This window comes from Herpailurus yagouaroundi, unplaced genomic scaffold (genome assembly GCF_014898765.1).
Source record: "Herpailurus yagouaroundi ecotype Mexico unplaced genomic scaffold, PumYag 267, whole genome shotgun sequence".
Classification (NCBI taxonomy): domain Eukaryota; kingdom Metazoa; phylum Chordata; class Mammalia; order Carnivora; family Felidae; genus Herpailurus; species Herpailurus yagouaroundi.
Genome location: NW_024412484.1, coordinates 974292 through 992571, shown reverse-complemented (window position 1 = coordinate 992571; position 18280 = coordinate 974292). Strand labels below are relative to the sequence as shown.

General features: G+C 62.4%; 1 protein-coding gene across 2 annotated transcripts in view; it reads right to left on the bottom strand.

Annotated features, from left to right (window-relative positions):
- Window positions 1-18239, bottom strand: part of COL5A1 (collagen type V alpha 1 chain) — a 148310-nt gene extending 130071 nt beyond the window's left edge. For both annotated transcript variants that reach the window (XM_040461514.1, XM_040461515.1), the window contains exon 1: window positions 17754-18239. In XM_040461514.1, the coding sequence (XP_040317448.1) occupies window positions 17754-17874 (121 nt within the window). In that variant the 5' untranslated portion in view covers window positions 17875-18239. The remainder of the gene's footprint in view (window positions 1-17753) is intronic.
- Between the last annotated feature and the right edge of the window lie 41 nt (window positions 18240-18280).

Genomic DNA, 18280 nt, shown 5'->3' with positions numbered 1-18280 from the left:
TGGATAGATGGTCAGTGGTGGAATGGGTTGATGGTCTGGATGGATGGGTGGGTGTGGAATGGGTTGCTGGTCTGGATGCACAGATGGATGAGCAGGTGGGTTAACGGTATGCATAAGCAATGGACAGACGGGTGGGTGGGTACACTGGGTAGGTGGATGGATGGATCCGTGGATAAAGACGGCAATATGCCCTTGCCAACGAAAACCCAATTAAAGGCACGAAAGCCTCATCTCTCGACATTCTTCTCTGCCACTCTACTCATACTATGCTTCAGTCACACTAACTCCGAATTCAAAGGCCAAGGTCACACAGCATCAAGGGGTTTGCACATCCCGTTCCCTGTAGTTGGAATCTTCCTGCTGCCCCAACTGCCACTCGTGGCGAACCCCCACTCATCTTGTGGACCTCAGCTTAGAAGTGTCACCTCTGGAAAGGTATCCCTGGGCCCCACGCGGGGGACCGGTGGCCCTCCTCTGTGCTCAATCTTCGAGTATTAGATTAAACCAATGAAATGGACGCCGAACAATTTCGGCCCCCAAGATGGCACTTCCCCATGGTTCGACTGAACAGACCAGTTGCACATTCCTGTGAGTTGCCCGTGAGCCTGGCACGCCCATAACACTCTCACGATGGGCAAGCGAATGAAGGGGTCTCAGCTCCTTTCCCCACAGTTCTGTGCTCTGCCAGGACAGACCACCTCCCCGGTGGGAACAAGAGTGGCTAAAGTTTGGGGGCCAAAGTTTACCTCCCAGCAGTGACCTTGTGGGAACAGGACACAAAGGGCCCTAAGGGACAAGTGGGGATGTCAGCTCTTCTGGGGCAGAGGGGACTCCGTTGTCATTTGACGTCACAGTGCCCCTCGCCCAACTCACCAGATGAAGGACCCTCAAAGCCTCATGTCCTGGCTGGTTTTTGGAGGGCGGGGCAGGTGCCATTCACAGCCTGAACGCTGCCACCCACGCAGAAGGCAAGATGCGCGAGCCTGCAGTCCCCAGGCGGGTGTGCGGCCCACCACGTGCTGCGCGGTTCCCACAGGAACGGGGCCACATCTCAGACCCCGCTCTCAGCCGCGAGGTGCTGGCACTTTTTCACGTTTGTGAAGCAAACACACTGTCAGCACCTACTTCCGAGGATTGAAACAGACGATGCCTCTGGAGCTCTGCCCCCAACCCGCTGTGTGACTCTAGGTGAGGCACGGGCCAGTCTCAGTTTCCCCACCTGCACAATGAGTGCATGGCGGTCACGGAGGACAGTTTCGGTTCCACAGATCTATGCGTGTATGCTCCTCTCATCAAAAGATCACCGACTGTCGCACAGCCATCTAGTAAGAGTCCCTTCCCGAACTGCTCATTTCTGTCTCTTTTTCACTCCCCCCCCCCCCGTTTTTCAATTTATTTTTGAGAGAGAGAGAGACAGAGCGCGAGCAGGGGAGGAGCAGAGACAGAGGAAGACATAGAATCGGAGCAGGTTCCGGGCTCCGAGCTGTCAGCACAGGGCCCGACGCGGGGCTCGAACTCATGAGCTGTGAGATCGTGGCCTGAGCCGAAGTCCGGATGCTCAACCGACTGAGCCCCCCGGGCCCCTCCCCTTCTTTTTAACCACAACTTTTTCAATCGACTAAGGCATTGGGGCCCAAAGCAGCCGCCTGCCAGCAGAAAAGGCCCGCGGCTCCTCCCGGAGCGGCCAGCCCACACCTCCTTGTCCCCCGTCTCCGTTAGCCACACACCTGCCCACCTTGCCGCCACCCACGTGCTCCAATGAGCCCTCACCGGACTCACGAGATGCTGACAGGGCTGCACCCAGCCCTCCACTCCAGCGAAAGCCACGGGTCCCCACGTCTGTGCCTCCGCCCTCGCCACCCACGCGCACGCAAGCCCACGGATGTGTTCTTCCCTTTAATGGTGACGGACTCAGACCGTCTCCCGTATCCGGGAGACCAATCGGTTGCAGGAAATAGGAAGGCAGGAAAGCCCGGCCGTCCTCCTTGCCGCGCTGTGTTCCGTGCTGTGGCTGCAGAACGTTCCGGTCTACGCGGCTCTGGCGACGGGAACGGGCCACCTCAGTCCCCTGCCCTGCCAGCCCGTGCCACCCCGCCGGCCCGCTACAGGTGTCTGCGTACATTCGCGTATCAACGGGGAAAAAGCCAAGACCCGCGGAAGTTGCCAGGCGGTTTTCGTGTTCTGACAGATACCGCAACCGCCTGGCGTGGACGGACAGCTTGCGAGGGCACCCGCTTCGCCTCCCTCCCTGCAGCCGAAGTGTGTGCTGTCTGTGTTGGTTCCTCGTCCGCCTGCCCGGGGGGGGAGTGTGTCCCCCGGGGTCTCACCTGCATTCCTTGCCAGGGAGCCAGCATCCACTTGTGCATTTAGAGACTATCCGTATCTTCCTTCCTAAGAACTCTTCGGGTCTTTTCTGCATCTCCTTTTCTGGAGGAGGGAGGGGTGGTTCTGGCCTTTTCTTACGGACTTAGAGGAGCTGTAAGTATTACAGCAGATCAACCCCTTCTCTGTGACACACGCTCACGTTCCACTTTCTTTTTCTGGCTTCCTTTCTTTTTTTCTTTCTTTCTTCCTTCTTCTTTCTTCCTTCCTCTTTCTTTCTCTTTCTTTCTGTCTTTCTTTCTTTCTTTCTGATTGGTTGTTTCGGGTTTTGTTTTGGAACTCTTGACACTTATGGAGTAAAACTTTTATTTTCTTTTACAACTTCTGGGGTTTCTGTCGTACTGGGAATGGCCGTTCCCACCCCCAGATTGTAACACCCAGTCTCCCACGATTCCTTCTGGGAGAGAGCTCTGCGATTTCGTTTGCACAGTTCCCATCTCTGATCCATCTGGAACGCGTTTAGATGCAGGAGGAAGGCAGGGTCCAGATGGTGTGTTCGCTCTTCCAGCCCATTTCAGTGACTAATCCTTTTGCTCCCGGCCAACGGCCAATGTGAAGGCCACCTTTATCAAGCCCTGAATTCCTGCGGGGGCTGTGCCTTAACACCCACAGAGTAAAGGCCACCCAGAGCCCCCCTTCATGCCCACGTGGGGCGGGGGGGGGGGAGTCTGCTGCTCACCTAGCCCCCAGCACACTCTCTTCCCCAGCAGAGAATAGCCTGAGGGAGGAAGCATGAGCCACCGGGGTAGATGCAGCTCGGGTCAAGTCCAAGGCAGCGTGCCCCACGAACACAGCCCCTTACAGTATCAGGAGATGGAAACGAGCCACGTCCAACCACAGGAGACACTGTCAGGGAATCAGGCTTTTTACGGTGGCCGTGACGGAGGACGGAATGCTGTCCTTATAGAGTGAGGGGAGAACGTCCAAATCAGGACTTGTGCTGGGACTCCTCAGCCTTCTCCTTGCAGGGGAGGGCGCTGGGCGGGGCCGGGGCTGCGCCCTGATTTCCAGCCCAGCCGCCACGCCTCTCCCTCAGTCCCCTCCTCTCTGTGCTCAGACCCAGTAGAGTTTGAGTGTGGGGACTACCAGTGACTTTTATTTTCTCTATACTTTTCTTTTTCCACAAGGACTGTTACAAAAACGCATCCTCCTTCATTAAGAAACATACACCATCAAAGAAGGAGGAGGAGGGGAAGGCATCTAAGGAGAGGGTGCGCCCCTCCCTCCCGGACATGGCCTCAACGGGACACAGCTGGCGTCTCTGCAGAGCCCCCCCAGCACCCGGCCTGGTGGGAGCTCCCCCCGCCCCTCCCGGCCCCGCCCCTCCTCTGAGTGTCCACACCGTGTCCCCCGGATGCCCTGGGCAGCACAGCTCACCCCCAAGTCCCAAGTCCCAAGTCCAGGCACACCAGCAGCCTGGCCACAACATGCCCTCAGAGCCACCGTGCACACAGCCGGGAGGTCTCGGGGAGGATGTGGACGGGGACGCGGAAACAGACAGGCCGGGGGCCAGCCCGGTCCTGGCCCGGCCCATGCCGTCAGCGGGGGTCTTCGACTGGCTTCTGACCCCCGGTCTCCCCAGCACTCAACAGGCACTGCTCTTCCTCTCTCGGGGCGGCAGGGGGCTGGGGGGTCAGGACGGGGCAGCACAAGGGAGGTGAGCCTTGCTTAGACTGAGGCACGCCAGGGCCTACCACGCACTGACCACGGCAGCCCGGGTCTCCCCCTCGCCCCGGGGCCAGGCGGCGTGTCCCTGCATCCAACTGAGCCGCGCAGCCGTGTGCAGGCTCTGGTGCTCGGTAAATGCCCGGCGGCCTTCAACCAGCCCCTGGGCAAAGCTGCGCACGGTGCCCGCCCAGCGGGCAAGCGCACAGAGCAGGTGAGCCGCACGCTCATCCACAGCCCCGGAGTCCGGTTACGGCCTCGGACGCGGAGTCTGCGGCCCAGCAGAGACGCCACGGACGCCAGGTCCAGGGCGCCGTTTCCGGGCCAGAGCGCTCTGGGAGAGTCAGCTCCCTCCCATCCCGATGGGGCAGCTGCCACACCGCCCCCTCCTTCCAGAGTAGTGCCGGCTGAGGCCGGGCCGGGTCGGGTCGGAAGAGGCAGGAGGGCCCAGGGGCCGCGGGACGTGGGGGCGGAGAAGGACCCCGGAAGCCCTTACCTCGGGCCTGCTCTCCGTCTCCGTGCTCACCCCCGCCCCACGGCCTCCCCGCGGGCCCTGGGCCCTGAGCTGTGCGCTGGGCAAGGTCAGGAGCACTCAGGGAGGGAGCTCACCCCGTGCAGCTGGGTCCCGCTGGGCCAACCCTCCAGCTCAGAGTTTCCCAAGGCGCCGAGAAGAGAAGTCACAGTGGGGAGGAAGGGGCAGCAGGACAGAGAACAGGCATGAGTCGTCAGAGAAAAATGTGCGAGAGCCTGGTGCCTGACATACCCCAGAGACGGGCCGCTGCTCCGAACAGCACGGGCCTCAGGGCCCTGCCCGGGTGCAGTCGTTCACGGGCTGTTTACACTACCGCCGAAATCAGATCAGGAAATATTTTAACAAGTGACTGGAAAAAGACCAGACTACCCCTCTTCGGAGGGTTTTCATCTTTATTTTCTTGCCGAGATATTGACCAGGCACCAGTGTTTATGGAGAAAGGCACAAGCCTGGAGGCCGGGGCTTTCGCTGGGGCTCAAATTCAGCACAGGGAGGACCGGGTCATGGGAACCAAGAGGTGGACAGAGGAGTGAGCCCGGGCTCTGCAAAAGCAGCCGCCCCGGGGAGGCGGCTCGGAGCGTCGCACGTGCGATCCTGGGGTCCGCGTGCGGGAGGCAGCGTCCCGGAGGCAACAGGACCGACCCCGTCACCCACCTGCACGTCCCGCAGAACCGAAGTGGTTCGAGGTAAGGGCTCAGGAAAGAAACAGAGGCCTGGAGAAGGGCAGGCAGAAGCCTGTTTAAGGAATTCCAAACCGGGGAGGAGAGAGATTCTGGAAGTGATTTACGGGGTATGATTGATCCCAGAATTAGAGGAGGCCTGGAGAGGGTCATCTGGAGAGCTGGCAGCTAAGGAGCTGGGTGACGACTGGGAAATTTTCCAGAAGACCAAGTGGGAAGGGGTTGGCCGGAGGAGGCGGCCTGGGGTACTCAAAGCCACGTTCCAACCCCAGGTCTGTTCCCCGTTAGCTGAGTCACTGGACGGATCCCCACCATACGGACCTGGTGGGAGCAAGCGATCCCGGGTGGAAAGCCCCCAGCACAGAGGAGGCGCTCGGCACGCCAGCCAGCTATGTGAGACCAGAAGAACAGTGCTCACACCTGCTTAAGGGCACACGTACACACAGGCACACCCCGTGCACAAGCTCGCCACTTGCTGGGGGACCCCTCGAGAGACCTGGGATGGGTCCGACTGCCGTGTGAAGCGTGTCGCCGAGCGCAGATTCACGTCAGGGCAGGACGACCCAGGGGAGCCCTGAGCCCAGACTCCGATCCGCCAAACCACGGGCCCCGTTCCCCAGGCTGGGCACCCAGACGAGACGTTCTGCCACACCTGCGCGGCCAAATCCCAATCCCTCCGCCGCCTCCCTCCCTGGGCCCCTCCAGGGGTACCACACCCGGGACGGCCGTCTCTGCCAGCCAGCGTGGCACTCTCCTCCTCCCCCAGGATAGCCCGGGCCCCCTCTCGCCTGCCCATCCTTCCCTCAGGGTCTGGGAAGCCCTCTGGGTTCAAGCCCACACGACTACCTACAGAGCCCCCCACCCCCACCCCCGACACCGCGTGTGGTGAATCGTGCCCCTTGACGGGACCCACGCCTAGGGGTGCCTAGAACCGTGGCCCCTTGGTCTCAAATAAATTGAAACCCCCTGACTCTTCCAAGTAGAGGGGTCTGGCCCGTGCGGTGGGGCAGCTGTGTTACCCAAGCAGCAAAGTTCCCGAGGCAGCAGACCGATGCTCGAGGAGGCATGATCCGTTTTAAGAGCAAACCAAGAGGAGAACTCTCTTGATCCCCGGTCCCTGGCAAGCCCGCAGACCCTCCCTGGCTGCTGGGACCCCTCATAGGCATTTTGCCAATAAGATGAAGTCTGGGCCCAGAAACCAGGCCTCGGGGCATCGGTTCCCTCGGGGCTTTTTAGTTTCCTTTCCTGGAATGTTGACAGTTTAAAGATGCAGATGAGGTGCTGGTCCTGGTCCAGCCTCCCTGACCTCGGAGAGGTTACGGCTGGGCCACAGCGGCTTGCCTCTTGGGACACCCGATCGACCGCTCGACCCCCACGCTGCCCACAGAGGGCAAGGCTGCTTAAAGCGACCCCACCCTGATCTTTCGCAACATCTGGCTGTGGCTGGCACAGATAGAACCCCACATGCCCCTTTCATCGTGTGTCAACTGACATTAAACAGGCAAGACCTACCTGGCTAGGATCCTCTCCCCCTCTCGTTCCTTCCCAGTTAAATGGAAAGAATGAGTCAGACCAGGGCAGCTCACCCCTCGTACAAACACTGGCCTCGCAGCCGAACGCAGGGCGCAAGACCTAATCCCACAGACCTCATCTAAGAAGTATGAGGAGGGCGCCGTGGGGCCCAGGACCCAGGCTGGCTTCGTCCTGCCCTCGGGCCCGGCACCCGCCACCAACCAGGACCTGGGGAGGCACACGGCGGGCAGAGAGGTCACCCACGGTGGTCCCCAGGCTTCACCAACCTCCCCCATCAGCCGCCTGTTACCTAGATGAAGACCCCAGAGAAGAAGGCGGTGGTCATGCCTCCGATGGGGCCGAAAGCCCCTCCCCTGGCTGTGAGGTCTACCCTCTGGACTCCGACTCCCCAGACAGGGCCTGGATACATGGGGTTTCCATAACAGAAACGCTATCGAGGGCCCCAACTCTGCCACTTACTAGCGCTGGGGTTTCTGTGGGCCTCAGTCTCCTGGCCTGGGGGAGAGAGATGACACCTTTTCCCTTGGAAGGATGCCATCAGGACAAAACGATACACAGAAGCCCTCAGGAGACGGGAAACGGAAGGAAGAGAAGTCCTAGAGACCCTCACCCTTGGCCTTCAGAGAAACTTCTCAAGCAAGCACACCTCCCACCTGGGTCACATCTGGGTCACATGCTGTTCCCGCCTCTGTTCCCGACTGTCCCTCAGCTGCCCTCCGGCCGATCAGAATGGTGGGTGGGCCCCACAGCCTGCAGGACAGTCAGGCCAGACGGCCTGCCCCCACGTCCCCGGCCCTCTCGGGGTGGGGGGGGTGGGGGGGTGGTAAGAACCCGCCAGCATGTGCCCTCCAGCCCCCGCACAGCAGCCCTCCCAGCACCTGTCCACAGGGACAGGCCCGCGGCACTGCAGGGAGGGAAAAGGCCGGCTGGTTCTGAGCCGGGAGACCCACCTCGGGCCTGGCCTGCGCTGCCCCCAGCGCGCTCCCCCTCCCCATGCTGGTCCTCGTGTCACTGACACAATCAGAAATCAACGAAATAAGGGAAACGGAGAGGGTCTCCACCATGAAGTGACTTTCGCTTATTTCCGGTGAGCAAGGAAGCTTTCGGAAGCTCGAAGGCCCTGCAGTTTGTGGCATGAGGGTGAATGAAACCCACAGGCTCTGGAGGCTGGGTCCCAGCACTTTCCACCGTGGGTACTGCCGTGAGGTGTCTGGCAAATGGCAGCCACCAAACCCGCCCTGGGCAGACCTGAGATGCTCCAGCCCCGCGGGTCCCGGGACGAACCTGTGAGGTTCAATGCCATCCCCTCACGGTGCACACCCAAGACAGCTGGGCTCCCCTCCCGGCCGTGGGACACGGGGCCTGGATGCCAGGGCACCACTTCTCGGCAGCCTTCGACCCCAGGAACCCCCAAGCCCTCTAGTTCTGAGTTGATTCATCTGCAAAACAACCCCGAGGGCAGAGGCCAGACCACCGACTCCCAGTAAGACATCCAATTCCTTCCCCAGGAGCCCGGGCATGTCCGCCGTCCCGGCCTCGCCCTGCTGGGCCAAGGAATGGGCCCCCGGTAGTTCCCTGGTATCCAATGCCGTAGAAGGGTGGACGGCAGTCCCCGGGGATGCTATCTGTGAAATGCACCCCTCCCCCCTCCCGGATTCGCCCCTCCGTCACTGGCCGCGCCCTTTGCACTAACTGGGCAGCGTCCTCCGAGGTCCTGCCCTTTGCACTAAGTGTTTTAGCTTCTGAGGTCCAGCTGCAGCCTTGAACTGGGAAGCAGAAGCTTTATTCCCACCTTCCACTTTGCAGAAACCACCACCCCTGCCTCCGCGGGTAGTTACAATGGTATGAAACAGCAACAATGATACATGACGGCTGTTATTATTACATGGTAACAACTGCAGTGACAACCCCGACGACAGCAACTACTGCTGTTAACGCGACTCTGCATCTGCCCGGCGGCACTGAACACGGGATGTGGGACACCCCGCTGAGGGCTCTACGTCCACACACAGGCGGCCAGCGCTGATCCTCCTGGCCGCCCCTCTGCGTGGTCGATTAAACCAACTCGGATCAGAGAGGTGCAGCAAACCCTGGAGGTCACCCAGCCAGGGGTGCTCAGCTGTCCTCGTGGCCCCTGAAGCCGCTGTCCTAGGCCCTGTGTGCTGGCTCATCGGTGTCTCCCACACTCATCCCCTGAACTTCCCTTTCAAAGCCAAAGACGTGGCGGACTTCGGGAGGGACGGGAAGAGCGGGGGCCGGAGGAGGTGCAGACCCGGGCTCCGTCGTCTGCTCTCGTCCTCGGGGATCCCCGGTGGAGCCCACTCAAAGCCCCACCTCGCAGGAAACCAGACCTGCTCGCCCGCCTCCTTGGCTCCCGGTCAGTCCCAGAAAGGACCAGGCAAGCCAGGGCCCCAGACCCGGAGAACTCCAACCCTCTGCAAAACGCCAGCAAAGCTGCAGCCTTAGGACCAGCCCTTGGGGCGAGGACATTCCTGAGGGTTGGGGGAAGCCGTGCTACAGCTGAGGGACAGCCGCACAGGCGCTGGGGCGGCCGGGAGGGGACCCCACCCACAGCCTGCAGACTGAGCCTCGCCTGCCTGCGCACCCTGCTCTGCTGTTTGGCCCCAGCCAGCTCTGGGCAGCAGCCTGCGCGCCCCGGAGATGCGGGGCCACGCAGGAACAGCGCTGCCGGTGTCCTCCTGTCTCGGGAGTGTCCCACCCAGGGCCTGGAACAGGTGGACGGTCCAGAGCCCAGGAGCCCAGCCCACGTCTTCCTTGGGCCTAAGGAGCACCAAGAAGGGTGAGGTCCGAGTTCTCTCCCGCGGCACCTTCATGAGCCCCTGTGGCCCAGCTCCGCGGCCCGAATGAGCTCCCCTGCATCTACCCACGTATACTGACGCCCTGCACTTACCACGCGGCAATAATAACTGTGAGAGCCGGCACTGTGACGGTGCAATTCCTGTGTCACATCCCCCCGCCCTTCCAACAGTCTTCTGAGACAGGTGCCGCTTCTATGCCCATTTCACAGATGGGGAAACGGAGGCACAAAGAGGCGCTCAGAGGTGTCTCGGCACCCGGCACTCGGGATAGGTAAGACGTGAGCACCCTGCCCTCCCAGCTCCCGAGGGAACCGAGAGCGTGGCCATCGGCCGCACGACCCGCCTCTCCAGGCCCCTGAATTCTGAGCTCATCCGTGCAGCCTCCCTCCTGCACGGACACGTCACAGAGAGGGAAGTACTCACGCTGAACATGCTGGGCAGAGTCTCCAGCTGAGCGTGACGTGATGTCAAGGGCCAGCGCCACGGTCACCGGGGTTGGGGGGGGGGGGGCTGAATGGCACGAGGCTCACCGCCGCTGACACCACTAGACCCCGTGCGGATTATGGGGACTTGTGTTACCTTTGACGTTTCCCCTAATCGCCGCTTCCGGAAGGTGGGGCCACCCGGAAGAATGTAGGGCAGACACAGGAAGCGGGGGGGAGCCTCTGCCCCCTCCTCGTCCGTCCCGGCCCTGCTCCCCTTGTAGGCGTCCCCCACCGTTTATGCGGAAGCCTACAGCCTACCTGTTCAGGTGAGGGAGGCCGACCCTGAGAGAGCGCTGGTCTGTCCCATCCTCTCCCTCTCGGGCTGACCCCAGCGCCTCCCCTGGAGCCCCCTGCCCGCCTCACCAGCAGTGCCCACCCCCCAAGCCGGCCCCGCCACACTGGGTGCCCAAGGAGGACCCACACACTCCCTGCGGTCAGTGAAACCTAGCCACTCTCCCAGCAGAACTGAGTGCAACGGGCCTTATTTAAACTATAAATCTGAACAACAAAATAAGTCCCTGGAAAATAACCCCGTTTGGAAATCCTGTTCCCACACCTCCATCCTAGAAAGCGCCAGCCACCCCGGCCCTCTGGTGCGCGAGCGCTCTCTGGCCCAGGAGGCACGGGGGACGCCGTCCCTTCCTCCCCTGCACGAAACCGGCTGAGGCTGGGCCACACTGTCCTCAGGAGGACGCGGTGTCCACGAGGGAGCTGGCTCGCAGAAGCAGCCCCCGGAGGAAGCCGGGACTCCCCTAAGCATCTCACGCTGTGTCCAGAAAACTCAGAACTGGGAAAAGCAAAGAAGAAACCGAACAGGAAAGAGATCGCGGTCACTGCAGCCTGGGCACACCCCGAGGACGTGAGAAAACACCTTCCCCAGAGGCACAAACATTGCTCTGGCTGCCCTGAACCACACATTGAGGTCCAGGCGGCCCTTCCTTGTCCCTCAGCTCCCTGCACTGCCCGCCCCTGCGCAAGGCTCAGGGCTCTGGGCTCCCGGCTGCCCCCACACCCAGGTTCCGGGAACCGACCCAAGCTGGCCAGGGCACCAAGGGCCCACTGGACGCACAGCCACCCCGTCCTCCCCAGGAAGGTCTTGACCTTCAGCCAGGCGCAGTGCCCTGGGAACAGACCAGCCCAGAATCAGTAAGGAGGAGACCCGAGGCAGAGGCTCCCAGGCTACCCACCTGGGACCGTGGGCGGGGGGGGGGCGCAGACCTCGCTTTCAAGCACAAGGCCAGAAACAAAAGCCAGAAGCTGCCGAGACCCCCTCGCTTGGATCTGAGAATGGCATCTCACCGGCACCGGTGAGGGTCCTACACCAGCAGGAGGGCAAACTCACCCAGGGCCCGACCTCAACAACCACGGGGGCCTGACAAAGCAGGCTGGCCTCTGATTGGCCAGCGCCCGGTAGAGCTGGTAGGTACCTCCCTCTGACTGGCCAGCGCCCCGTGGAGCTGGTAGGTACCTCCCTCTGATTGGCCAGCGCCCCCATGGGGCCGGTTAGTGCCTCTCTCTGATTGGTCGATAGCACTCCCTCCCTGCTGGCCAATGTTTCACTACCTCCCACTTCGCACTTCCCCGGACACAATCACCTGTTCTGCAGTCCGATTTGCGCACCGCGCCGGAAGTTCCTGTGCTGCAGGGACGCTCGCCTGCACCTGCCGCCCGTGCCCGGCCCAGACCTAGGTCGCGTTAGAGGTCCGCAAACACTTCCGGCCTAAGCGCGGCCACTCCCGGCAAGGGCCGGCCTCTCCCGCGGTTCCCTGGGACCCCTCTCCCGGGCAGCGCCGCCCCGGGAGCTGCCGAGCTGCACCCTCGGCAGGATGCAAGACGATTACTTCCCACCTTCCAGTTGGGTTGAAACGCCCTCTTCCTGTCATTGTGAGATCGCTCTTTTCACAACGCAGGCTGGGAGGTTGAACATGGAAGTCACTCCTGATGCAGGCACACATTTGTGGCGCTCGGTAAAACGACAGACGACATGAGGATCCCTATTGCCAAAGTGCTGGCAGGGAAGACCAGGCCAGAAGAGTGACAGTCCCAGGCATGAAACACAGGGCCTGGCATCAGAAAACAAAGGGACCCTCCGAGTCCTGCACGCAGACGTCGCAGGGCCCCCTGGAGCTCCGCAGAAGGAGATTTTGGAGAAACTGGGTCGCACTGGGTCCATCTCTCGGGTCTGAGTCACCGAAGAATGGCGACATTCGCTTCTAACGTGGGGTTATTACTTAGGATGGGAATCGGCCAGGAAAAACTACTGGGTGAGTCAAAGCGGATGGGGTGATGCGTCAGACCGTGTGACCCCCACGACCACACGTCCACGCACATCCACCCACGTCCGACCGGGCGTTCATTCATTCCGTAAATGGCTCTCCAGCCACCTCCGCGGAGCTGGTGCATAAACAGCGCGCCTGGGTCTGCAAAGCCGCCACGTGCACCCACCGCAGAAAAAACCCTCCCGGTGCACCAGCCTTCGCGGTCAGTTGCACAGGCTCATGGGCTGCTCTTGTTCACTCACCGGGGGACATTTCCCGTGTCACCTCTTCTCCTGTTTCTCCCGGGAGGGGGATACGGGCGCCACTGCCCACAGGAGAGACAGGGAGCCACTCACACAGCCAGCCGGTGAGCAGGGCCAGGCGCCCGGCACCAGACCCCGTAACACGGCTTCGTGTCGCCTCAGGGCCCCGGGAAACACAAAGTGGATACTAGGCTCACTCTGCGCTCTGCACGTGTTATGCATCGAGCCCTCACCAAAACTCCTGCAGGACACGTGATCATCACCCCCTTCTTAAAAAAAAAAAAAAAAGGGAAACTGAGGCACGGGGAGGCTAAATGCATGGCTGGTAGGAGGGGAGCCGCGGGGAAGCAAACCCAGGCTGGCCGGCTCCAGCCGCCCGCCCCGAGCATCACCCACACCCCAGTCCTTATGCTGTGCCCGCAGCAAGGGCACATCTGCCCGTGAGAAGGGCCAAAGCAGGCTCCGCCTTCAGGACCTCAGGCTCCCCTCCCGCTGAGCCAGGCCAGAAAGTGCGGACACCGGACGAGTGGCTCATCCGGGGGAACAAAAATAAGGAGGAAAAGAGAAACCCTGGTGTCACGCCGCCCCCCTGTGAGGAAAAACATGTCATCAAATGATCAGGCCCAGCAGGACCCCGCTGGCCCCGCCGCAGGACCCGCAGCCCCGGCGGTCCCCGCCCCCCCCCCCGCCCCCCCCCCGGGCGCCCCGCGGCCACGGTTCATCTCAGCACCACCCATTGAGCGGGCGTGGCTCACGGCAAAGAGAGAAATGTCACCTTGCCCCCGGCTCCCCACACACACCAGGCCCGGCACACAGGACAGCCTCGGGAAACCACGCAGACACAGGCACGCGCGGGCGCACCGGCACACGCACGGACACGTGGGTCCCCGCGCGGGGGCACATCACACACACGCACCTGCTCCCACACACCCACACAGACACGCACACGGGTGTACCGCCCTCAAAGGGGCTCGTAGCACATTTTCGCACATGTTGCCACACGTGGCCTGGCCACATGAGCCCAGGAGGCGACGCGGGTGGGAAAGCGTCCCCACCACGCAGACGGGGTCCCACCCTGACTCAGCGGGATGACCGAGCCTCCTTCCGCTGCACTTCTTCGGGAACAGTCACATTTAAAGCCCGTCGTGGTAACTGTGCTCTGTCCCTTCTGCAGAAATGCCACCCAGAAGAGCACGCGGAATAACGTCCTACGTAACTCGGGGGCTCACTGTGCATCAGGCACATTCCACACGAGCAACTGTCAAAGCAATTCTCCCCACCTTCCGGAGGGGAAAGCTGAGGCAGATGCTCAGTTGGCACTGACCTCCCAGCTGCCCACACTGCCCCTCACATCTAACTGCCCATCCCCAGCACAGGAACCCAAAGTCGTGGCCAGAGGCGCCCCACCCGAGCCGAGACTGTCAGTTGGCACACGGGCCCCCCACGCACGGGCAGAGAGGGTTAGGGCAGCCCCCCAGGTATCCACTCGTCCCCCAAGAGACCCCCTCTTTTGTCACTGCAGCCACTTCTGCTGGCACCGCCTCCCTGGACAAGCGGTGCTGGGGGCGCCCTGCCAACCAAGCTAATGAGGGGCTTTCCAGCTAAGGGAAGCAGCCCCAGAGAACACAGAACACCAGAGCAGAATTTGGGATGTCCTGCCAAGAAGGAGGGGTGGACAGGAGTAAAGCCAGGGGTGGATGAAGGCACCTGCTAAGGGAGGGGAAGAAGAAGAAGGAAAAGGCCAAGTTTAGTGTCACCTCCTCCAGGAAGCTTCCCCAGATCTCCCCAATGGGGCCAACCCTCCCAGATGATTTAAAGTGACACTTGGCACCAAAATGAACAGTGAAACAAACACACGTGCTGCCCAGAGGACTTGGGGGCTCCTGCACCGAGGAGCCCGCCCCCGCTCACCTCCGTCCTCCCATAACCCTCCAGGCCAGGGTGCAAAGGCCTTCCGGGTCCAGGTAGGTCATGCAGATGAGCGAAAGGCCAACTAAAGAGAAGGAACAGGACAGTGTAGACTGCTTTCAATCTGGTTCCTCTTGAAGGCATTCCAGTGAAAAAGGAGGGAGGGAGGGAGGGATAAGGGATGGAGGAAGTTGGGACCTAAACACTGTTGGCCAAAGGCAACTCATCCTTCGCCCCAGGGTGAGGGGGGGGGGGTGCACATGTGGCAGAACCGCCCCCTCCCCCTGCATCTGCTGCTCTGGGCACCAGGCGTCCCCCAGGGAGAGCTGATAAATGGATGTGAAGTGAAAAGGTATCCCCCCCTCCCCCCTTAAGTCAAAGGCGCTAAGGCGCGGCCATGCTAAGCAGAAAGGAGACCCTCGCTCAGTGCCCAGATGCAGAAGTCACACAGACCCAGAACCTGGGCTCCCGAATCTTGCAGGTCTGTGGGAGGGTCCGGTGACATGATGCGGGCACAGGGCCAGGCAGATGCCAGCACATCCGTTGTGATGTGCAGTTAACACATGCAGTGGTCTGGAGCGGGGCGGGGCGGGGGGGGGGGGGGGGGCGGGGACCCTGCTTTGCTCCTTAAATGCAAACCCAGGGTGCCTCAGGGTGTAGGTGATCATCGCTAGTCTGCCCTCTAACTGTTCTGTTATTAAGTGGGGGGAGGGAGGGGGGGACAGTCTGCTCCCCACCCCCTCAGCTCCAGCCAACAGTGTCTGTGATCCAGGGAGGAGGCAGGGCCAGACGGCCAGAAGGCAGGGGCGGGGCAGGCGGGCATCAGCTGTGCTGGGCTAGGGCGTGGCCGCGGTGCTTGTCCAGAAATATCTGAAAGGGTGGGGTAACGGGGCAGGCTCTGGCCGGCACCCCAGGAACAGCCCTGGAGCAACATCACAGGAGAAGGGACTTCGCGCCCCGCACCCGAAGACACTCCTGCCTGGGGCCCCCGCTGGGTGGTCAAAGCCACTGGGCAGTGACCACAGCTCCGGCCCCTCCAGCCACTGAGATCTGGACCAGATGAGGGACAGGGCTCCAGGGAGCCAGCCTGGCCTCTGAACTCCTCCCACTGACTGCTCTCTTCTGGGGAGGAGGGAAAGGGGGAAGGATGGAGAAGGATGTCTTTCCAGCCAACTTGATTGAGTCAGAGGAAATTTAACCGTTTCGTATCTGTCAAGTCCCACAAAGCTTGGACGACTCTTCCCACAAAATTATTGCAAGAAGCAGGCACGTGACTGGACTCAACCAATGACGGGCCGAGGAGATGACCTCAATTTCCAAATATTGGGGTCGCGTTTCATTTCACATACTCCCCTCCACCCGCTACAATGTTAAAGGGCCCCAAATGCAATCTTAACTTTTCATTCCTTCACACACTTGGCCAAGGAGAAGGTAGGAAAAAGAGCCATGTTCAGAGAAAACTCGGAAAACATCTGGCTCATCCCACAACGGAGAAAAGGACAGGCGCCTGGGAGGACCGCTCCCGCCTGCCCACATCTGCGGTGGACAGCCACCCTCCTTGGCCACGCACTGCCCATGACTTCGAGACGGGTCCCGCCCTGGGAGGTGGGACGGGTCTGGGAAACCCGCTCAGGAAAGCGGCTTCTTCACACGCTTCTAACGGTCTTTCTGACCAAAAGCCAAATGAGCAACTCCCGGGCCAGGGGCCAGCCTGCTGCCCCATCCCCTCTGCCACGTTTCTGCTTCCAAGGGGCCGCCCTCGGGAAAGAGGGGGTCGGGGAGGGGGCAGGGACTGCAGGCACAGACAGAGCCCGGGAATGGAGCTGGGGGCCCACTGCAAAACCGCCAAAGGCATGATCCCCAGCCTGCACCCAGCCCCGGCTTTTGGGGGTGACGACTCCCCTGAAGGGTTCCGTCCTGTGTTCCTGGGGAAAGCCCGTCTGAGGAGCAGGACGGGGCTAAGGCCCTCGGCCACCATGGGGCCCCCACCGACTCCAGATCACTTTCCCGGAGGCCACAGTTGTCCCCCCCACCCCGCCTTCAACTGATCCCCGGGGCGTGGGGGTGGGGGGAGTCATTTAGCCCAGGACCTTGGCACGTTGGTGGCAGCCCAGGGATGAGAGAGCAAGTCCCCAGAGCTGGGCTAGGCACCCCTCGGCTCCCACAGGCCCGTGCTGGCTGGACACCCCGACTCCTGCTCATTCTCTTTGGCCCACCACACACCCATCGCACCAGGAAAAAGGGAAAGGGTATCTCAATCGGGAAGCGTAGCATGGAAAGTGATTCTTCCCACATGGCTTCAAATTACAAAGTGGCGGGGACAAGGGGGGTGGGCCATGGAGCGGCTGGCCAGCTGTGCCCCCCAATTCCCCTGACCTCGCACCAGCAACTCTGAGCCTCGTCTCCAGGCTTGTTAGTGGGGACTTGGGACATTCTGAGACCTCCGATGTCTGAGGCTGTGCAAAGACCCATCCCACAGGGAACCACCAAGGTGATGCTTAGAAGCCAGGGTCCCATCAGGAAGCTGAGTGGGAGGGAGTCAGAGCTACAAGAGTCTAGGCAGGCGCCCAGGGGAGTGGGCTCCTTCCAAGTCAGACCTCTGGCAGGCAAGGGCCCCATCTGTGGACCATCTGAGCCTCTCTGCCCAGACGCCACCACCACCTCCCAGCTCTGCCCCGCAAACCCCATCTCTGGGAGGCAAACCCAAGAACAACTGTCTCCCCGGGGGACAGGAGGTGTGGGGGGGGGGAATTCGGAGCAGGGCTGGAGGGGCTGGGGCTTCTGGGATTCCCAGGCCGGGGGCCAGTGTCTCCCCCCCACCCCGCCCCAGGAGCCCGGCCGGAATTGACGGGCTGCGACTCTAGGGGGCGACCCTTCCCAGTTTTCGGGAGAGGAAGTTCTGCCGGCGCGAGTGATGTGGGACGGAGATACTAAGTTTCGGGACAAAGTTTGCCGGCCTCGCGGACAGACCCTCTCGCCGATCCAGCGCCAGGCCCTTCCTCCGCGCGCGCCGCGGCCCCACCCGGCCGGCCCTCCGGCGCGCAGGGGTACCGCGCTGGCGCGTCTCCCTCCCCGGGCCCCAAGGCTGGCATTCGGAGAGGCGGCCCGCGCGTTCCCCGAGCTCGCGGGTGGCGGGGGGTGGGGGGTGGGGGGGAGAGAGCGGGGAGAGCGCCCGGGAGGCCGGCGGAGGCCGGGGATGACAGCCGCCCCCGCGCCCCAGCGCCTTACCTGCGCGGCTCAGAGGCGGCGCCCACAGCAGCAGCAGCAGCAGCAGCAGCAGCGGTGGGGACAGCAGCGGGGCGCCCGGGCGCGGCGGGCTGCGCGCTTTCCAGCGGGTGTGGACGTCCATGCCGGCGGGGCGCGGGTCGGGGCGCGCGGGGACGCACGGGGGCGCGGGGCGCGGCCCGGGAGGGAGCGGACTCGGCGGGGGACCGCGCGCTCTAGGAAGTCATGGGGAGCAGCCGCCGGCGTTCTCTTTGTGGCGGTGGCCCTCGCGCCGGGGCCGGCTGGCGCGCTCGCCCACGCGCGGGGGGTCGACCTTGGCCCGCGGGGCGGCCGGGACCCCGCTCGGCTCGCCGCCCTCGCCTCCTCGCCCCCTCCGACTCCTTCTCGCCGCCTCCTCGCCGCCGCCGCCCCGCGACCCGCTCCCCGTGTGCGCTCCGCTCGAGCGAGGTCCTGCGCCAGCCGCGGGGACGGGGAGTGCCGACCTCGCCTTGGGCGCCGTGCTCTTTTCCCCCCTAGTCCTCCCTCCCTCC